At 37.6% G+C, this 18009-nt stretch overlaps 1 protein-coding gene across 2 annotated transcripts in view; it reads left to right on the top strand.

The window, feature by feature from the left end:
- Positions 1–18009, top strand: part of ADAMTS18 (ADAM metallopeptidase with thrombospondin type 1 motif 18) — a 79799-nt gene that overhangs the window by 50012 nt on the left and 11778 nt on the right. For both annotated transcript variants that reach the window (XM_005432349.4, XM_027802911.2), the window contains 5 exons: positions 1248–1378; positions 1515–1638; positions 2851–3095; positions 13150–13291; positions 14828–14954. In XM_005432349.4, coding sequence (XP_005432406.2) covers positions 1248–1378; positions 1515–1638; positions 2851–3095; positions 13150–13291; positions 14828–14954 — 769 coding nt within the window. The remainder of the gene's footprint in view (positions 1–1247; positions 1379–1514; positions 1639–2850; positions 3096–13149; positions 13292–14827; positions 14955–18009) is intronic.

Raw genomic sequence — 18009 nt, 5'->3', positions numbered from 1 at the left:
ATTTTGACTCAGTATTCATTTTTATCTGATACAACAAATATTTGCTGGAGTTTGAAAGGATGGTTTGTAGCTGCAATTGCTACTACTTGAATAAAAGTGGCTAAATTGTGTCACATTGTAGCTGCTTCATTTAGCACCTGTACAATTTTGCTTTTGATGATAATAAGTGTATAATTATTTATATATACACACATGCGCATAACTCTCATTCACAGCCTAACTATATTTTCTTCAAAAGCCTTTGCAGACATTTTTCCGGGTATTAGAAACCTATGTCCTAAAAGCCAATGTGAACAGAGGAAAGAGGAACTACGGTTTCACAGCATGGAACAGTGGATGTTGTAGAACAGGGAGAATAATGAGTCTTGTTTAATAGAAATTAAGGTAGACGACAGCGGTCTTAAAGGTAGAGGCTGCAATTACTAAAGGAAATAGAATCTTAAAATTAGGAACAAAGGGCGTAATTTTCAAAAGCAAGACGTCCCCAAGTGACTCTGAACTTGAAAATGCCTGTCCTTACTCTCTTAGGTGCTTTTTCAAAATCTCCCGCAAGATCTACATTTGTAGTCCTGAGAACACAATCGGGTTTTCAAAACTGCCACAGATGCCTTGCCTCTGTAGAAACTACTGTTGAAAATCCAGCTGCTTATTTAAGAATGAAATTATACTATTTTGAATCCAGTTTCATGTTCTTCAAAATTTTGTTATGCTGCTTTATTTCTTGTACTTACTGTTTGTATTAATATTGTGCATTTCAGCAATTGTGACAATATTTCAAATTAGATTACTGTTTTTGTCTATGTAGAATTAGTCGGCTCTTTATGAGCATAACATACGATCTGTGTATAACAAGAAATCTGATTCACAATGGTTGGGGTATTTTAGAGGAAAAGTGCTTTTGATAGGGGAAAATCTGGCCCCAGGGCTAGCTTTCAGCTGAACTGACCATTTTTGCCACCTTACATCTTTTTCTAATTGTAACTGAAAATTAGATAAAATTATTACAGTCTCCCACTTCTCTTAATAAAAAATGAAATTTGAAACTGTGAACCAGTGCAACTAATATAAGCTACTGTATCCGGCTGTATTCCCGTCTGTCATGGGGTCCTAATATGACCACACACAATTAATCCTTGTAGCTAGGATGCAGGAAGAAACAATAGCAGGGTGCTTTCTTTTTTTCCTAAACTATGTTACAGGTCAGCTAATTATTTTTTGTTGTTGTTGGTTTTGTTTTTTCCCCCCAGAGGAAGATAGATGTAAATTATACTGCACAGCTGAAGACTTTGACTTTTTCTTTGCAATGTCCAGCAAAGTGAAGGATGGAACTTTGTGTTCTCCAAATAAATATGACATTTGCATTGACGGAATATGTGAAGTAAGATAAAACTAAGTTTCTTACAAACCTAATGTCTACTTTTTTTAAGTGGGCAATTGACTCCTTTATGGAAAATGCAGCTGTTTCTTCAAATTCCCTTGTGTCTGAGTCCTTCACTTGTGCCTTTTGGTTGCAGCAAGTAGGGTGTGATCATGGACTTGGTTCCAAAGCTGTATTGGATGCTTGTGGAGTTTGTAAAGGAGATAATTCAACATGCAAGTTCTTTAAAGGCCAATACTTGATCCAGCACAAAGCTAATGGTAAGGAAAGCTGTTCCACGTGATCATCAGCTCATTGCTCTGCTGTATCCCCATGTAATATATATGACTCCTTGCTCATTAGGGCAGTGGCTAGAAGTCCAGATGTGAACTGAAAATCACACAGAGAGTGAGAGGAGAGTTCACATTTCTCCTGTTTCTTGGTAACAAGAAAGCTATGAGCATAAGTCTTGGTTAGTTAACTTGCAAGCATTTCTCTTGTTTCTTAAGCCACATTTTCCCTTTATGTGTGAATTTCCTCCTAAATGAGATTTTAGGATTCAGGCAAGTGAAAAAATAGCTGTCAGCAGCTCTGACTGGAATAGGACATAAAAAGCGATACACAGCATAATGACAAACATGACCATATTTTTGTGTCCTTTTTAAAATTAAGTTGACTGGAAGCTGTCCAGCTGATTCAGTGGATGATCCAGTCACTGGGAGGTGGGACTTTTCTTTAGTGGACTTCAGTGGACTGGCTTCTTGTGAAATAATCTCACTATGCCGCAGTTTCTCAGGCATAAAATGCAGATAATATTTCTTTACCCATGGGGGTATTTTGAGGATCCAATTACTGTTGATCATAAGGCACGTCAATGCTACAGTTATATAGGCCAGGAAATTGTTTAGGGTATAGTCACACAGAGATACAATGCTAGAAAGATGATCTAAACTGAATGCTTTGCAAAATTAACTGTGTGCAGGGTGTGCTGGATTGTCAGCGGTGTACAATGAGTGAAATTTCTACATGCTCAGAGTGCAATGGCTCACAGCAGGGAGATCCAGTTGTATACAGGACTCTGTGAAAGCTCTCTGCATCCCAGTGCGTCCCACCTCAAAAACCATGTCTGTGATGGAAGCAGGACCTTCCAACTACTGTAGGGAACTACAGGGAAAACGTGGCAAAACAATTACAGTGACATAGCCATTAGTCTGTTCTGCATTTTACTAAGGTGAACTTGCTTTTTCTTGTCTTTAATCACAAAGAAAAATTCCAGGAATTGAAATACCTCAGAGTTACTCTGATTATAGGCTGCACAGAGGGGTTAAAATCAGAACTGGTTTCTCCTTGTGAAAACGGAGTAACTTTGGTCGATCAGAAGAGCTCTCTTAAATAACTTTTAAACTGCAAAAATTTCAGATTGGATCAAAAATGATAAACCATCTCTACCTGTATGGCAACTGCAAAAGTGTTGCTTGCTTCTTTCATTTCAGACTACTACGCCGTGGTCACTATTCCAGCCGGAGCACGCAGTATACAGCTCCATGAAATGCAGATCTCCACCAGCTACCTTGCAGTGCGCAACCTCAGCAAAAAGTATTATCTGACAGGAGACTGGACAATTGACTGGCCAGGAAAGTTTTCTTTTGCTGGAACAGTTTTTGATTATCAACGCTCTTTTAACCATCCAGAGAGTCTATATGCAGCAGGACCGACTAATGAGACGCTGGTCTTTGAAGTAAGCTTTGTTCTGTTTATTCTCTCCTTGATGTCTATTACAGAATTAGTAACGACAGCTTTAGCTCTGCACTGTAGCTCTCAGCAAGATTAAAGAATGGCGTTGAGTCATGATAGTATTCAGACTTAATTGTGTGGTCATGCTAGATTGAAAGGCCTTTCACCAGTTTATCAAGGTCTGAGGTTTAGTAAACTGTCACAAACTCAGGAAAAGGAAGGTACATAAAACACACCATATAGCATTATTTCTTAGTAATAGTAATAGATTATAAATACATTCCTTGAATGGTATACAATAAAATTCAGTGATGTAAAAATTAAATCTAATCTTATGGCAAGGCTTAACCGTAACAGTTTCAAATAATGCTTCTGAAACTGCAGGCGCAGGTAGCCATTTTTATGTCTACCTTGGGACACAGAGAGTCAAGGTACCACACATAGGCTCCTGTGTAACTTCTGTTCATTCAGTTTCATTGGTGATAGCACCTAAAATAATGAATTTTATATCTGTTTATCTCCCAGTTAAATTTGTATCACCTACTCTGTCTGCTAGATGTCCCATGTTGAAACTATATTTAGTAGGAAGTAAATTAGGTACTTAGATGGTTTGTTCCAGGGTTACAATTTTGAAATTGGTCACTAGTACTTCTGTTCTAAGAAAGATCTCTTTCTGCATTAGGTTACTTTACTAGATTGTCTTTTAAAATGCATCAGAACATCTGAGAGTCAATTTCTGGCTGAATCACCAGTCTTTACTCGCCGTTAGCTACCTTAGTTTGCCTGCTTTGTCAGAAAGCTCCAGCAAATCTTTGACTTTGTGACTCACCTGTTATGTCTGCTTTGATGAACCCTTCCCTGTGAGAGGGAAGCACCCCTCCCCAGAATGGATTCAATTTCCAGCACATTTCAGCAATGCTCTGGTCAACTCGCTATCAAACGCACAGCTTTCTGTGGCGTGCACAAGAGCGAGTGCTGTACCTGTTCTCTGAGGCTGCAGCCTGCAGCTCTTTGCCCCATCATGTAACACCGCAACGGAAAATGCTCTCTGCAGAAGTTCAGCAGGGGTGGTTGGCTGAGAACTCTGCATCCCGACTCCCTTACACAGCTTTGTTCTGTTAAACTAAGAAACACAGTAAGTACAGACTGGGACATGAACTATATTCTTCAAGGATTATTTAAACTTCCACAACTATTCAGTAAAGTGTTTATTTGGAATACTGGAGAGCCTTACTGCTATTCATACTGATTGAATAACATACTTAAACATAGCTTTGAAAGCCACTGGAGTTCACGGACCAAGAACACACGTTAGAGTACTTTAGGATGAACACATGCTACAGAACAAACAGTCTGACATGGGCTAAGGGTGTGTATTTTCACAAATTACTATCACAATTTGCAGTACTTTGTTAAAACATTTTTTTTAACTGAAGAACTTTCATTTTGGGTATGTATGTTAATAGGGATGCTTTAGTCCAAGGAAGAGTTCATTCTGCAACGTAGAGACATGCTTCCCGTCTGCATATCATCTCCAAAATAGCCTTACACCACAGAACAAGAAGTTATAAATACTATGAAATGCTAAGCTGAACTCTCAGGAATCTTATTTGTCATAATACAAAGTAGATTGAACTGTATTATTATAGAGCTAAAGTATGAATAATAAATTGCCTGCAAGATGACTTACTTGGCTGCACATCGTGCACATACTTTGTAGAATAAAGATTAAAGAAAAAAATTTTAATGCCAAATAACACTTCTATTTTCATCCTATCAAATTATGCTAAACAGTTTTATTAAGATTTAACATTTAACTGGAGGCTATTGCTCCTTTGAGAGCTTATTTAAACTTCCCTTGTATTTTTATTGAAATACCTACACCACTGGCATTGGTAACTAGGGATTCTAACAACTGAAAATGTTATGGTTACATATTCCCCAATTATATATATCTATGAACTGAGGTCAAGATATTTTTTTCCTTTTAATAATTTAAACAACATTCAACAAGCTGAATTCTGAAAAAAATGCAAAATTTTGTGTTCAGAGATCTGCATTAGTTATCACTAACTCTAAGCAGCAAAAATGCCAATGAAAAGTAAAGAAATATGCTTTTATGAGAAAACACACATATTGCTGAAGATCTGCTTGCAACAGTAATAATGAAACAGATCTTCTTCAACTATAAATACCACAAACTGGTAGAAGGCTGAAAAAAAAGGAGTGTTTGTGTAATTTTCAAAGCAGCATGCAAAAAAAGTCCTGCCAGCAGTGTTTTATCCAATTAAGTTGGTTTTCAATAAGCAAAGGCTTTCCAGGGTTTGAATCTCAACTTCTTCCTGTAATCTTCAGGTATTTTTATCTTCACTTTTAAAACAGGTTGCATTCAAAAGAAATGTAATAATTATTTTTGAGATTTTTTTTTTTTCCAAAAAGGATTCGGTGTGAGCCCTTGTAAAAAAGCACACTGCAGGTATTGAGAAATTGAATACGTTACATCCATAAACACAGGAACTTTTATTATTCAGATAGGCAGAGAATATAAGGTTTTGTAGGTGTATTTATTGAAATTCCACTATGATCTGAAAGACAGATTAGCACAGCTTGTGCCTGTTTAATTTTGTAGTCATAGTTTTGCTAGACTTTTTGTGCGGTGACTCAAACAGTCCAGGTTTCTGACCAGGTTTCTGACTGCAAATCAGCCTGCGTGTATCCAGAAAGTTCAGCCGATGCGTGTCCTCTGAGCAGCGTTCACAGGGGAGGATGGGACCGTGCTCTCCAGGTATGGGTCCAGACAGGTCTGGCAGGTCTGTGCTCAAGGCAATCACATCCTTTGAAATGCAGTCATTCTCCAAAATATTTTCTTGAAAGAGACATCTGAAGCATGTATTAAGAGAGAAGGAGGAAACCCAAATAAGAAAAAAAAATCTTAAAATTCCCTATTGTCTTCCATATCCTTGCAGTTCTAAGAAATGTTTGGTGTCTGTATCTTGTTGTCCAGTATGTTCCTGTGCATCTGGTTTTCTGTCAGATTTTTCAGTAGTTCAGCTGCGCATGTATCATTTAATCAGACTTGGGGTGATTGTGGGTTTGTAGAAACCAATAAAAGCCAAAATTAAAAATATTCACGGATTCAAAAGGCAGTTCCCAAAATGGTCAGATTCAGGTTAGGTGAAATAACAGACAATGGTCAAAGGGGTAGAAATATGATAGTTAAATGATAATCTAGGATCAGAAATTAATAGCAGATTTTTAAAATATGATTTCTCTAGCATAATTGTCTCATCTTAAATGTAAACATGCAGGATTATTTTTTTTTTAATGTAGTTGAATATATTCCACTCATTTATCTGTTGTTTGGTCGTAGGTAATCTAAGCTCAGCACTTTCAATTTAAAGACCTTGTCAGTGTTTTTCTGTTAACTGAGAAATTTGTAACTTGAGGAGAAACAAACAGTAAATTCATCATTCATTTATCTAGCTTTGCAAATAAGGGCTGCCAGTGGACACCACTAACTACTGAAAATCCTTTCCAGAAGAGCCCAGCAGAGCACAAGGGACATACAGAACTCATGTAAGGCTCACTTGTGACATCCATTTCTTGAAATATTCAGTCACTCTCCATGACTCACCATGGGAAAGTTTCTGAAAGGGCAAAAAGACCTGAACTGTTATGTGGGCGTGAAAAATACTGCATGATCAGAGATTGATAAACTAGCTTAAAACCACCAAGAGTTTAATAATTCAGTTTCTCATTCTGTCAATAAATGGATGAAGAATTGACTGATTTGAGAAGTCAAATATGATTTTGAGAAAACACTGGAAAGTTTTTCAGGATGGAGCAGGATCAGTATCCTCACAGAAGTTTACCACAAACTTGGTGAAATACTGAATCAAGAAATTTTGAAATCTTTGTGGAAAAAGACAGTTTATTTTGACAGCAATAAGTAACAGATGGCAAGGATGTTTTGCAAAGAGGCAGACATTCATGGAAAGAGAAGGTGAATGGAGCTTCAAGGCAGGAATATCTCTAATTAAAACCAGTAAATTGCTTCCTCTTTACCAATAGGGGGAAAAAAAGAGAAAGGAGGCCAGGTGGAATGACTTTACTGATGATCTAGCTGCCACTGGGAGAAAGCCAAGTTGCAGTTATAAAGCATTAAATTTATTATTAGCTACTAGATGATAAATTTGTACCGATTTCCTCTAAAGAGAAAGTAAGCTAAAGAGAGCTAAGATGTGCTTATAAGATACAGATGTTGATTCAATACAACAGATAAAAGGGTTCTCCTTTAGTGAGGAGAGATTAGCTGGACAGTATCCCTGAAATTGTACATTTAGCATGTGAACAGCAAAAAAATGGAGACACAATAACAGCAGAAGATAAATTCAAAACAGCTGAAGTAGGAATGAGATCATACAGGACCTTTCAAGGATACTATTTTTTTCCCCCTTTTAATGACCTTAGTGGACTCTCTTGAAAAACAATAGTTTGTCATAAGCTTTTAGTTAACATGTTTAAAGTGACTTTAGAAATATTGACAAGATAAAAACCCCTTTTGTTTTAAGGTTTGGCTTAAGTAACCAATGGGTAATTCTTCCTTTACTGGTGCTTTCCAAACAGGTGTTTTCTCACTTTCCTTTTGAAGCTCCTGCCGTTAGCCACTGTCCAGGATCTCATCCAGTAACTGCCCACTCAAGATAACAGTCCTGTTTCAAAACTTGTTTTAAACGGCTTCTCAGCAGCACCATATATGCTGCAATACGCATGCATATTCATCCTACCGAAACCTGAGTAAATCCATAAAAGTCAATGGAATTAATCCTGACTGAACAGAGAAATCACAATCTGGCTTAGGACGTTGGATATTACGCTATTTATTAAACAGCATGTAGATTCACAGTGGATGCAAACGGCAGGCCTCACCAGCATACAGGCAAGCTTCTCCGTCTGCCCTTACTGGTGTATCTGATGGCTTGCTGCAGGTGGCTTTACTCCTTACATCCACCTGAAGAAATTATGAAAGACTTACAAAGCATGGGAGTGACCCAGCAGATGTAGATGCAATCTGAAGACTCAGATCAAAGCTACCATGTATGCTGGCATTCAGGGCTTGGGCTCATGCCCATTTTGTAAATTATGCACATGTAGAATGAGTAAAGACGCAAATGCATGAAGCACATATGGGTAAACAGTAGCTAGTCCTTTACCTGGCTCCTTCTCTATGCTCAGCTTCACTCTGTAAGCGATTTGTAAATGTTCATTAGTCCTTCACAGAGATGATGAGTCCTTTTTTCAGCTTGTTACATGCCAGGCATTAGGATGCTTTTCTATGTATTGGACAGAATATTTTTGAAGAAAGAGGAGTTTCTCTTGTGTAAATTACTCTCTTAATTCGGTGTGTTGTAAGTAACTTCACAAAGACATCTGACAATGAAAAATGCCAGAAAAGCAGAGAGTCCATCATGACAAAGCAATGTGGATAGGCTCTATAAAAACTTGACCTGCAAAATGGACTGTTGTATGGGAAACTTAGGATAGCCATGGGAAAAAAAAGAATAATCTCAAACAAAGGAGCAGATGCACAGCTAGTTTAGCAAATTTATTGGTTTAGCTTTGAAATCAAAATTAGCAGCAAAAGGAAAAGGTTCTTTACTCAGGAGAATTCAATTTATCCATTGTTTTAACATTTTGTGCCCTAAGCAAAAGCCACGGTTCTTTTTCTTCAGAATAGATCTGGCAGATCCAGCCACAGAGTCTGTGGTTTTCGAACTCAAGAAGCTGTAAATTTTATAACTCTGCGCCCTGCGGTCAGAGCTGCTGAGTGTTGTGTCTGAAGTCAGGTGGTTGGTGTGTTAAAGGTAGACATTAAACAGTTCTATTGAGGAACTGGAAATGTTTAAGGAGGTTGTTCGCCAGTTGTAAATTTGGGAGCAGATGCCAGTTGGCTGAAAAGATGCTGGAATGTGTCCAGTAAGTAGACTAGCACTGGAGGTCTTTCCAAATTTGTAGGTCTGATAACTTGGCTATGTATGCAGACTTCAGTTATTGCATTGTTAAGGAAGGGCTTTATAATGAATGTTTGAAAATATGATAGAAAGCTTTTTATATGCTCATTACTTTGGCAAAATCGCAACTGTGCAATACTATTGCGTTCCTGATGAAAACTTGGTTGAACATTGTACACTATTTTTCAGCTGAGTGCTGGGGACTTCAAAGTATATGGTTTGGTGCCCTGCAACATTTTGTGTCCAATGCTTTTTCCAGAGTTTGCGTTGCCTTTTTTCTACATAGCTGGGATGATACAGGAGGGAAGAGACCTGACTGTGATGCAGCTCTTGCTTTGTAAACATTCCCTCTTGTCTGCTGGGTGGGAAGGGGCTCTGGCTTTGGCTGCTGCTCACGAAAGAAAGAGGAAGTTCACTTCATCTGCCTGTTGTAACTGTGTCTGCTTTCCAATGCGCAAGAAGGGGGTGTAGCCCAAGGTCCTAAAATGTGTATGGCTCAGCTTGCCTGGTGTGCAGGAGTTACGCCGCAGGCATTCACTTAGCTGGAGGGTGCAAGTTTCTTACATCATTGTGTGGTTGTTCTCTGAAGTGATAGATACTAACATGTCTTGTTCTGACTTGTCCGAGATAATTCCCTCTTCATTCTCTTCACTCTGTTGAAGCACCAGGAGAACATTGCTCTAACAGGAGTAAAACCGGTTGCCGCTTTTATCTTCTCATCCTCTGTCTTTTGCTTTCTGAATTCTGTTCAGAATGCATTTGTTCTGTTTCTTGCCTCTACTACTACCAAGTTCAGTCTAATACTTCAAGATATTTTTATTAGAAATGTTTAAGCTTTACTGCTTTTTTGCCACTGACATAGCACAGTTCTATGACAGCTGTCAGAATTAAATGAGACGAGGGCTAACCCTTACACCAGGTCCTGAGGTATGGATCAAACCTCCTCCTCCTCTTTTGACACATGACTTACTAAAAGGACAGATAGAATTTCAGTCTCTGCACTTGAAGGAACACAGAGCACCCACTGAAATGGGAGAAAGTACACCCTCACGGGGGCACGGAAGAGGAAAGCTGACTGACTCTTCATACATTAGCCAGATCTTGTCTAACACAAGATGAATATAAAGCTGCTCTCTGAAATTGTTTCTGGCTGCCTAAGATGCTGAGAGCTCTGTTAATACCTTGGACTTGTAGGGCCTTCCAATAAATAAAAGCAAATTAAAGCATTTTGAGGTCTGGTGTGTAAGAAGAACCAGGAAATGAATTGTTTTAATTAAGGAATAGCTTTCCGGGGTTCAGTTCTTGTTAGGGTTAATGGCCCCTATTTTCTGAAGCACGTTCTGAAGCTTTACACATTAAGTATTTGTCTCAATTTATCCTGAAGAGGACAGTGGAGTGAACACATATTTTTGAAATGTGTTTTTTCTGGAAACCCTAATGCCCATGACTTGAGGTTCAAAATTCAAAGAGACTGTGGAACAGCGGTTGTAAACGGAGTTAGATTTTTTGCTATCGGCAGTGGCACAGCTTTCTGAAAATAATAAAAAAAACCCCTATATAGAAGAGTTATTTTCCTTCATCTGAAGGGCTGTTAATTGTTAGAAAACATTTACATCAGATAGCAATGAATAGCCAAGGAAAAAATGAGAGGTCCTGAAAAAAGTTACAGTGGTAATGGTTTAAATAGAGCATAGCAAAAAGGGCACAGACCCACCCAGTGATGAGCGAGCGTAAAGTCAAACATAGACACTTTGTAAGATGCTCATTAGTGAGCACCATGTGCTGAGAGCACTGAACGTGGCAGAGGCTCTCTGGAAAGACGGTATGAGATGCAGAGTGCGCTGTGCAGGGCACTGTGAAGTTGCATGGCAGGCTGAATTCTAATGTTTGTTAATTTCAGAGTGTTTGATTTTAATCCTGTTCTTGTAAAATATTTGTGAAATATACACATACCTATATGACTCACCCCTAAAGCAGATATACTAACATTATTTCTATCACAAATATTCATTAAAAATAGAGAGGTCACTAATCACTCTCAAATCTATTTCTTCTGTAATCTCACAGGTATTCTAAGGTGAATGAATGTGAACTCATGAATTAGGCTTGGATGGGTGAGATGAAAACTTTCACATGAAATACTTTAATTTACCTGTTCTTAGAGGATCCTCTAGTCTGAATCTTCCAATGAGAAGGCACATACTCTCCAACGCTTTTGCAAGTATTTTGCCTTTGACAGTCCTAATTGCTATAGTCTCAGTTGGGGTTATTATTAAGGTTCACTGAACGAAGCAAAATCTTTGGCTAGTAAGAATGGAAAATACAGCATCTGTTTTTCTTTCTTCTAGAAAAGTAAACAGTATGCAGTCCAGATCCTTCATGTGTTCAATATTATTGAACTGCAGGCCATGTAAATTTGGTCTGAATTTTCACTGTCATGGGTAATTTCTGTTTTCCAATAGGTATATTTTCAGAATACTTTAAAAGCCTTGGGTACATTTCAAAGTGTTATTATATTTATTGATCTTAAACAATATAAATGTAAGTTTGTTGTTATTTTATGAAACCAGTCTATACAAAGATCACTTCTACCTACATGGATTGCTTAAGTACTCAGGTTAGACATCGTGTGACCATAACCGGTATTTCATTAATATTTTGAATGGTTTGAGTCATTAACATAGACTGAACTTGCACTTGAAATGCTAGTGCTTATCAAAAAAGTATAGGTAGGAACAGAGGTTCACTGCACCTGCTCTTTATATTACTATGACCAGATCCATATTGGTGAAGAATTAAAACTTAATAGAGCTCTGAAACTGCAAACTCTTGCACTTTTTGTGTTAAGAAAGAATATAAATGCACTTCTTTGCCAAAAGTTTCTAAAATAAATGTTGTTAAATAGAAGTTTCTCCTCAAATTTAGGTATGTGTCAGATGTTCATGCATCTTGCACTGATTATAATTCAGACTTGAAATGAATATAGTGAATTTTAGAAAGTTGCCTACATGAAAACTGAAATGTAATTCACCACTAAAATAGTACAACCCTGAGAGCTAGGCTCTGTGAGTTATACGACAAAAATTGTTATTATAGTCAGTAATCACACTTTTATAAACTTTCTGACACGTTATGCTAAAATCATGAATAAAATATTTTTCCAGTCCTTTTTTCCTTGTTGACAACCAGGGATGGGTCCTTTCCTGGACTGAAGCTCTACCGGCTCCAATCATCAAAAGAAAAATCCCAGCTGAAGGTCTTCCAAACAAAATTTATCACCAGTCTGCATAGAAAATCATTTATATAGGGAAAAAAAATAATCTATTTTATATGCTCAGCCTCAAGAATTTAGGAAGCCATCTCTAACCATCTCTATTCCCAGTCCCCGCACAGCTATACTGTTTGCTAAGGCTTCTTTTATTAAAGCATTTGAGTCCTGCTTACCCAATGGGCAAAGGCTTCTTCATTCATGGAAGGCACTGTGGAAGGATCAGCTTGCCTGGACTTTGCTTACTAAAAGAGCGGAAACTTCTCCCACCCCCAAGATCTTTAATCCACTCATTGCACTACCACAGGCAAACTCCAGCACCTGCCAGTGGGCCCCAGTGAAGGCAGGGACCCCCTTGTTAAGAGCCAGTTGCAGGAGCAGAGCGCTGAGAGCTTGGGGCAGGGACTAACACTGCATTGCCAAAAGGCTGGATGACATTTCGTGTCCACTGAAGGCATTTCTGCTTCACCAATCCAGTCAAGTGCCTTCTGATTTAAAGGGGTGTTATGCCGAACTGTGTATTTCTGCAATTTTCTGCTGTACATCCTGCAGGTGTTAGTCCAAGCAAACACTTTGCTGTTTAGGAATTACTTTGATGGTTTTAAGTTTATGCAAAAAATAAGTCTCCTGAAAATTCTTTCAGAAGCATGACATGTCTAACTATCTTCTGTATCACGTTTACTTCCTCTTGCTTTAGATTGACAGAATACTTTTCTTTTTTTTTCTTTTTACCCCCTCCTTTTTTTTTTTTTAATTGAACCCCAAATACCCCTCTATAGATCCTGTTACAAGGTAAAAATCCTGGGATTGCTTGGGAATATACTTTTTCCAAAACCAACAATGAAAACAAGACATCCGTCAAAACGCATAGCTACTCCTGGGTGACCGTGCAGTCAGAGTGCTCAGCTACTTGTGGTGGTGGTAGGTAACTTTCTCATTGCCAGTCCTCTTGTTCATTTTTTTAAAGCTTCTTCAGCATTTCAGCTGCCTTTAATTTTGCAAACATGTATCTATACATACAGAGGGGTTACATTGAACACCTGGTCCTTATTTTTTTATCTAACAACTTATAACATAGGTGAAGGGCCTTCTTACTATCTTTATAGTAAAAAAAAAAAAAAAAAATTATTCATGCCAGTCTCAATTCATGTCACTCAGAGTGACTCAGTCTTTTTTTTTTTAGGTCAGTCTGTTGATATCTTGCTGTTGAAGTAATGTGGGAATTAAATATGTGCTTTATTGTTGTAATTTGGGAATACAGAAAGATACCAAATAATGAGTAAAATTTACCTTATGTGTAGAGAGTAACTGAAGACTAAAATATTATCAAGACCTTTACTGACAGTTGCACCCTGATCTTCTCACTGTTTAATTACAAATATTTCAGTTCTGCCAGGTCCAAGTCTGAAAGTCTACGTTAGCTAAGGGGTTTTTATTACCTTATTCCTCTAGTTACTTGCTTTGCACAGACCATCTATTTGTTTTTCCAAATCCTGGATGTTCTGTCAATGAAACTGGGATGCAATGAAAGCAGAAAATTGCCAAGTGGGAAGTCCTGAAAAAAGACTTGAGAATTAAAATTTATGTGGCCGTAAAATTAGAACTGGGTGATATAAATAAGACTACATGATGGAGTTGTCTTTAATACCAAAGAATAGGACTAGGTAAGCAAGGAAATGCCATGTTATGCTCCTGTATTGGCAAAAAAGTCCAGGTGAAATGCAGCGATACCTTGCTAGTGTTTGTCAGACTTCACAGCATCTCAGTAAACAGTTCATGGAAGAAAGACCCACCAGGAGCAGCACAGACATAAAATATGACAACTGTATTTTTCTTGCTTCCCTATAAAACAAATGAAGGTTGCAGCATGAATATAAAGATGATGGGAACAACTGTGTTTCCAGACTTGGCTTGCTGTGCCCAATGAACCGTGTGTGAGGTGAATTAGACCTCTCAATTAAAAGAGAAATTACAAAATCACTTCATCTCTTGAGGCATTTGTAGCCTTCTCTGTAATCTGTCCTGATGTTGACACTAGACAAGAGTTTAAGTACAGGGCCCTGCAGAACTGAAGTCTGTGAAGATATGCTGTACAAAGTTGCAGAATGTTTTGTTGCAGTTTGCCACTGCATGCGGAGAGCTTTAAATAAGCATTGCTAGTTTCTGCAGGGAATTAGGATTTGAAGAATTACTAATTTTTGCTGGGGGAAGATTCTGCAAATATGCTGTTTGTAACTAAAATGTTTCATCTGGCTTCAATAGTACCTGTGTTACAGAGAAGAAAGTTAATGTTAAAAACATGTTGCCAAATTAAATCCTATTTTATTTAGTTCAAGTCAGTGGAATTGTACCAAGGATGAGCTTGGACTTGTTGCGTTAAAATTCTTCCCTATTACTTTTTCTCTTATTTTTTGAGTAAACGTTTGTTTTACTGTGTTTTTTCTAATACTTTCATAGGACATATTACAGCAAAAGCAATCTGTTTAGAAGAGCATCGTGCACGAGTTAATTCCTCATTTTGTGGCCCAAGGACGAAGCCTTTAACTGAAACAAAACTATGCAATACTAATCCCTGCCCAGCATAGTAAGTGCTCTTTATTTTTTGTACCTTTTTGCTGTGCCTTACGACTGTTTGCCATGAAAGAAGTCCTCTCTGATAGGCCCACAGAACTGTATGGCCTGCCAGATGAAGCCACTTTTATTCTGTAACTTGTAGTTGTTTAACTGTAACTAAGTAATTGTTTAAAAATGTTAGTTGTGTAGGCTTCTGCCCAACGATAATAATAGAGGCGGTATTTCTAATGTTGCTAAGCAAGACCTCCTGAGGATTGCTTGCAGCTCTGTCACCATGCTGGGGTTAGCTATGTGACACTGAGTAAATCTAAGTTGCTTCGAGGCCCATTCTGCCACCTCTACTCACCTTGAATCAATAAGACCATTTCCTGAGTAAAGTGCACCTCCCCATGTGGAAGCTTGGCCCCGTGACTCAGATTCCACATATTAGATTAGGTTAAAAGAATCTTGTGAAGTGTAATTAGTGATTTTTGGACAAAATGTCCCACAGAGTATTATGATACCAAGAAGGACTATCTAAACAAAATAAATCATCAGCAATACTCTGGTGCCCACAAAAATAAATATGAAGACATTGCTGATGTGAACAATCTTATATTCTAAATAACATAAGAAAGGTGAGACGCAAAGGAAGACATTGACATATAGATAAGCATTTAGAATCCAGCTGGTCTAAATCAATAGAGCTTCTTTAAAACCAAGGGAGTTACACTGATTTATAGTAGCTGTAGTAGGGGTCCTTTGGAAAAAAAATAGTTGTGTGCTCATATAATTAGACACAGTATTATGTGGCTTTGAATATAAATGGATAGATTTAAGGACACACTGGCCATCTTTCTTCTGGGTTTTTCCTTTTGGACTCCTGACCTTGCAACCTTAGCATTATTTTAAGTTTGTACTAAAGATCAGGAAAACTATACTAAAGACATTTTGACTTTGAGAACAGGAGGTTTTCTAAAGTGGTATGTTGGAAAAATTAAGAGTGTTTCAGTGGGAAATAAAGACAGTTGAAGACACATTGAAGTGCACAGGCAGCAGAAAGCGGAGGAAAGCTCTAGACCTGGTGTCACCTGCTGGTTTTACTCTGTGGTGATAACAGCAATAGGCGGTAAAAGCAGTTGGCTAAGCCCACTGCCATATTTCATAAAATAACACATTTAATGAAGTTTAATGGGAAGCATTCCTCATCTCCCCCAGTCCAGAAGAGGATGATGGGGCAAAGCAGAAAGACATATGTGTTCTGAAATGGCTTTCTTTTTTACTTACAAATCCATAGTTTGCTATATGTTGAACATGCTAAAAAATAGTCCAGTAATAGTTTGGAATTTCCTGAAAAATTTAAAGATTACAGCAGAATACACAGAATCCAAATGGCAAATTATACACTATGACCACAAAAAAAATAGAGATAAGGTTTATATAATGGTAACACGTGACATGAGAGCCCCATGTTCCTGCTTCAGCAGTTTCCTTAGACTGCGTTTAGCCACATGATTTTCTCAATACCCGTTTTAAGTAATCTTTGTAGCCAAATGCAATCTTTTCCTATGTGACTTATCTTCTGCCAGAATTATTTTTATGCAATGAACTCAGCATCATGTACACAGAAACGTATTGTCTGTGATGTTCCCAGGAGCCTTTTAAAGCTGTTTATGCTTACCTTGGTTTTGATGTGGCATTGTTACACTACAAAGCTTCACCAAAATCATATTAATTTCTACAAACCATACACAAAACTTCCATTTCTATTAACCAGAGACCCTGATGTATTTTGAACATTCACTGATAGACCTATCACTGAAAATGCTGCTTATCCATTTTGACATGCAATGCAATGTTTTCATGCTGAAATTGCTCTGATACTTTTAGATTTACTATTTTAAAACACAATTAATGACTTGAACCCTAAGAAAGAGTACAAAAAGAAACTGTAAAAGCCCCAAGCCACTTCTAGGAAAAAAACAATTCATCTCACTAATTAATTATTTTAAAAATCCTTAGGATAAATTTTTGTATGGAGGATCTACATGTAGGACCATGTCTTAAATTAACACATTGCCATTCGGCTGAGTGAAACTATGCCAGAATATCTCTGTTGAGGAATCTGCCCAGAAAGTCACAGCATGTAGTATTTCCCATAGAACTGTGACTGCCAACATCAAAAAATGGAGTATTAATAAATACCACAGAGGAAACAAAGAATGCTTAATAGCCAGCAAATAAAGCAAAACCAAATACGGTAGATGAAACGGGCAAGGAAAGGAGGTGAATAATAGATGAGATACAAGCGTGTCAGTTTTGTGACATAAAAGAGGCTCCAGACTTACAAAGGTCAGTGAGGAATAATTACTGCATAAGAACAAAGACTTATTAGTCTGAGTAGGAGCAATCTACTGTCCCAACAGTAAGAATACAGAAAGGCATCAGTACTGTACACTGTTGTTGTTGGATTTCAGAGCTGCCAAATCTGGTCATAATTATTGAGTTATTTGAGCTAATGAAAGATACTCTTGGATCACAGCCCAGATAATCTTGGAAAATGGCAGTTTACTAGAGGACATTAAAGTGGGTTTATTGCCCTCTCCTCCGTGAAGAGGGGAACCTTCTGGGCAGTTATGGTGAATAAACTCTTAAAATGAACACTTTTGGTTGCTCTACCAGTCACCATTTTCAGAAGCATCAAGACAAAGTAATTAAAAGTTGTAAATTGATTAAAACTATAACTTTTTTTCCAGAAATTTGTATTGTAATGGTGCAAATACTTATAAATCAAAGAAAAAGGAAACCTTTTACATTTTCTGAAATTACATAACTACTGACTTTTCACATTAATATTTCTTTGTCCTTAAATTAGTGCTTTTTGTATTTCCCACTAGGTTTGGCAGTTACTGAAGTTACTAGACTGAGAGTTGGGATTTCTTCTATTCCCAAAATAGGCTTGTTATGCGTTTTTTACGAATTAAAATTAGCTTTTTTTTCAGGCAGATGTGAACAGACAGGCAAATGGGATGCTGTTCATCTTTCACACAGTAAGAAAAGAAAAGAAAAAAATCTTTCTTGTCATT

Source organism: Falco cherrug, chromosome 14 (genome assembly GCF_023634085.1).
Source record: "Falco cherrug isolate bFalChe1 chromosome 14, bFalChe1.pri, whole genome shotgun sequence".
Taxonomy (NCBI): domain Eukaryota; kingdom Metazoa; phylum Chordata; class Aves; order Falconiformes; family Falconidae; genus Falco; species Falco cherrug.
This window is presented reverse-complemented; position numbering and strand designations above follow the sequence as displayed.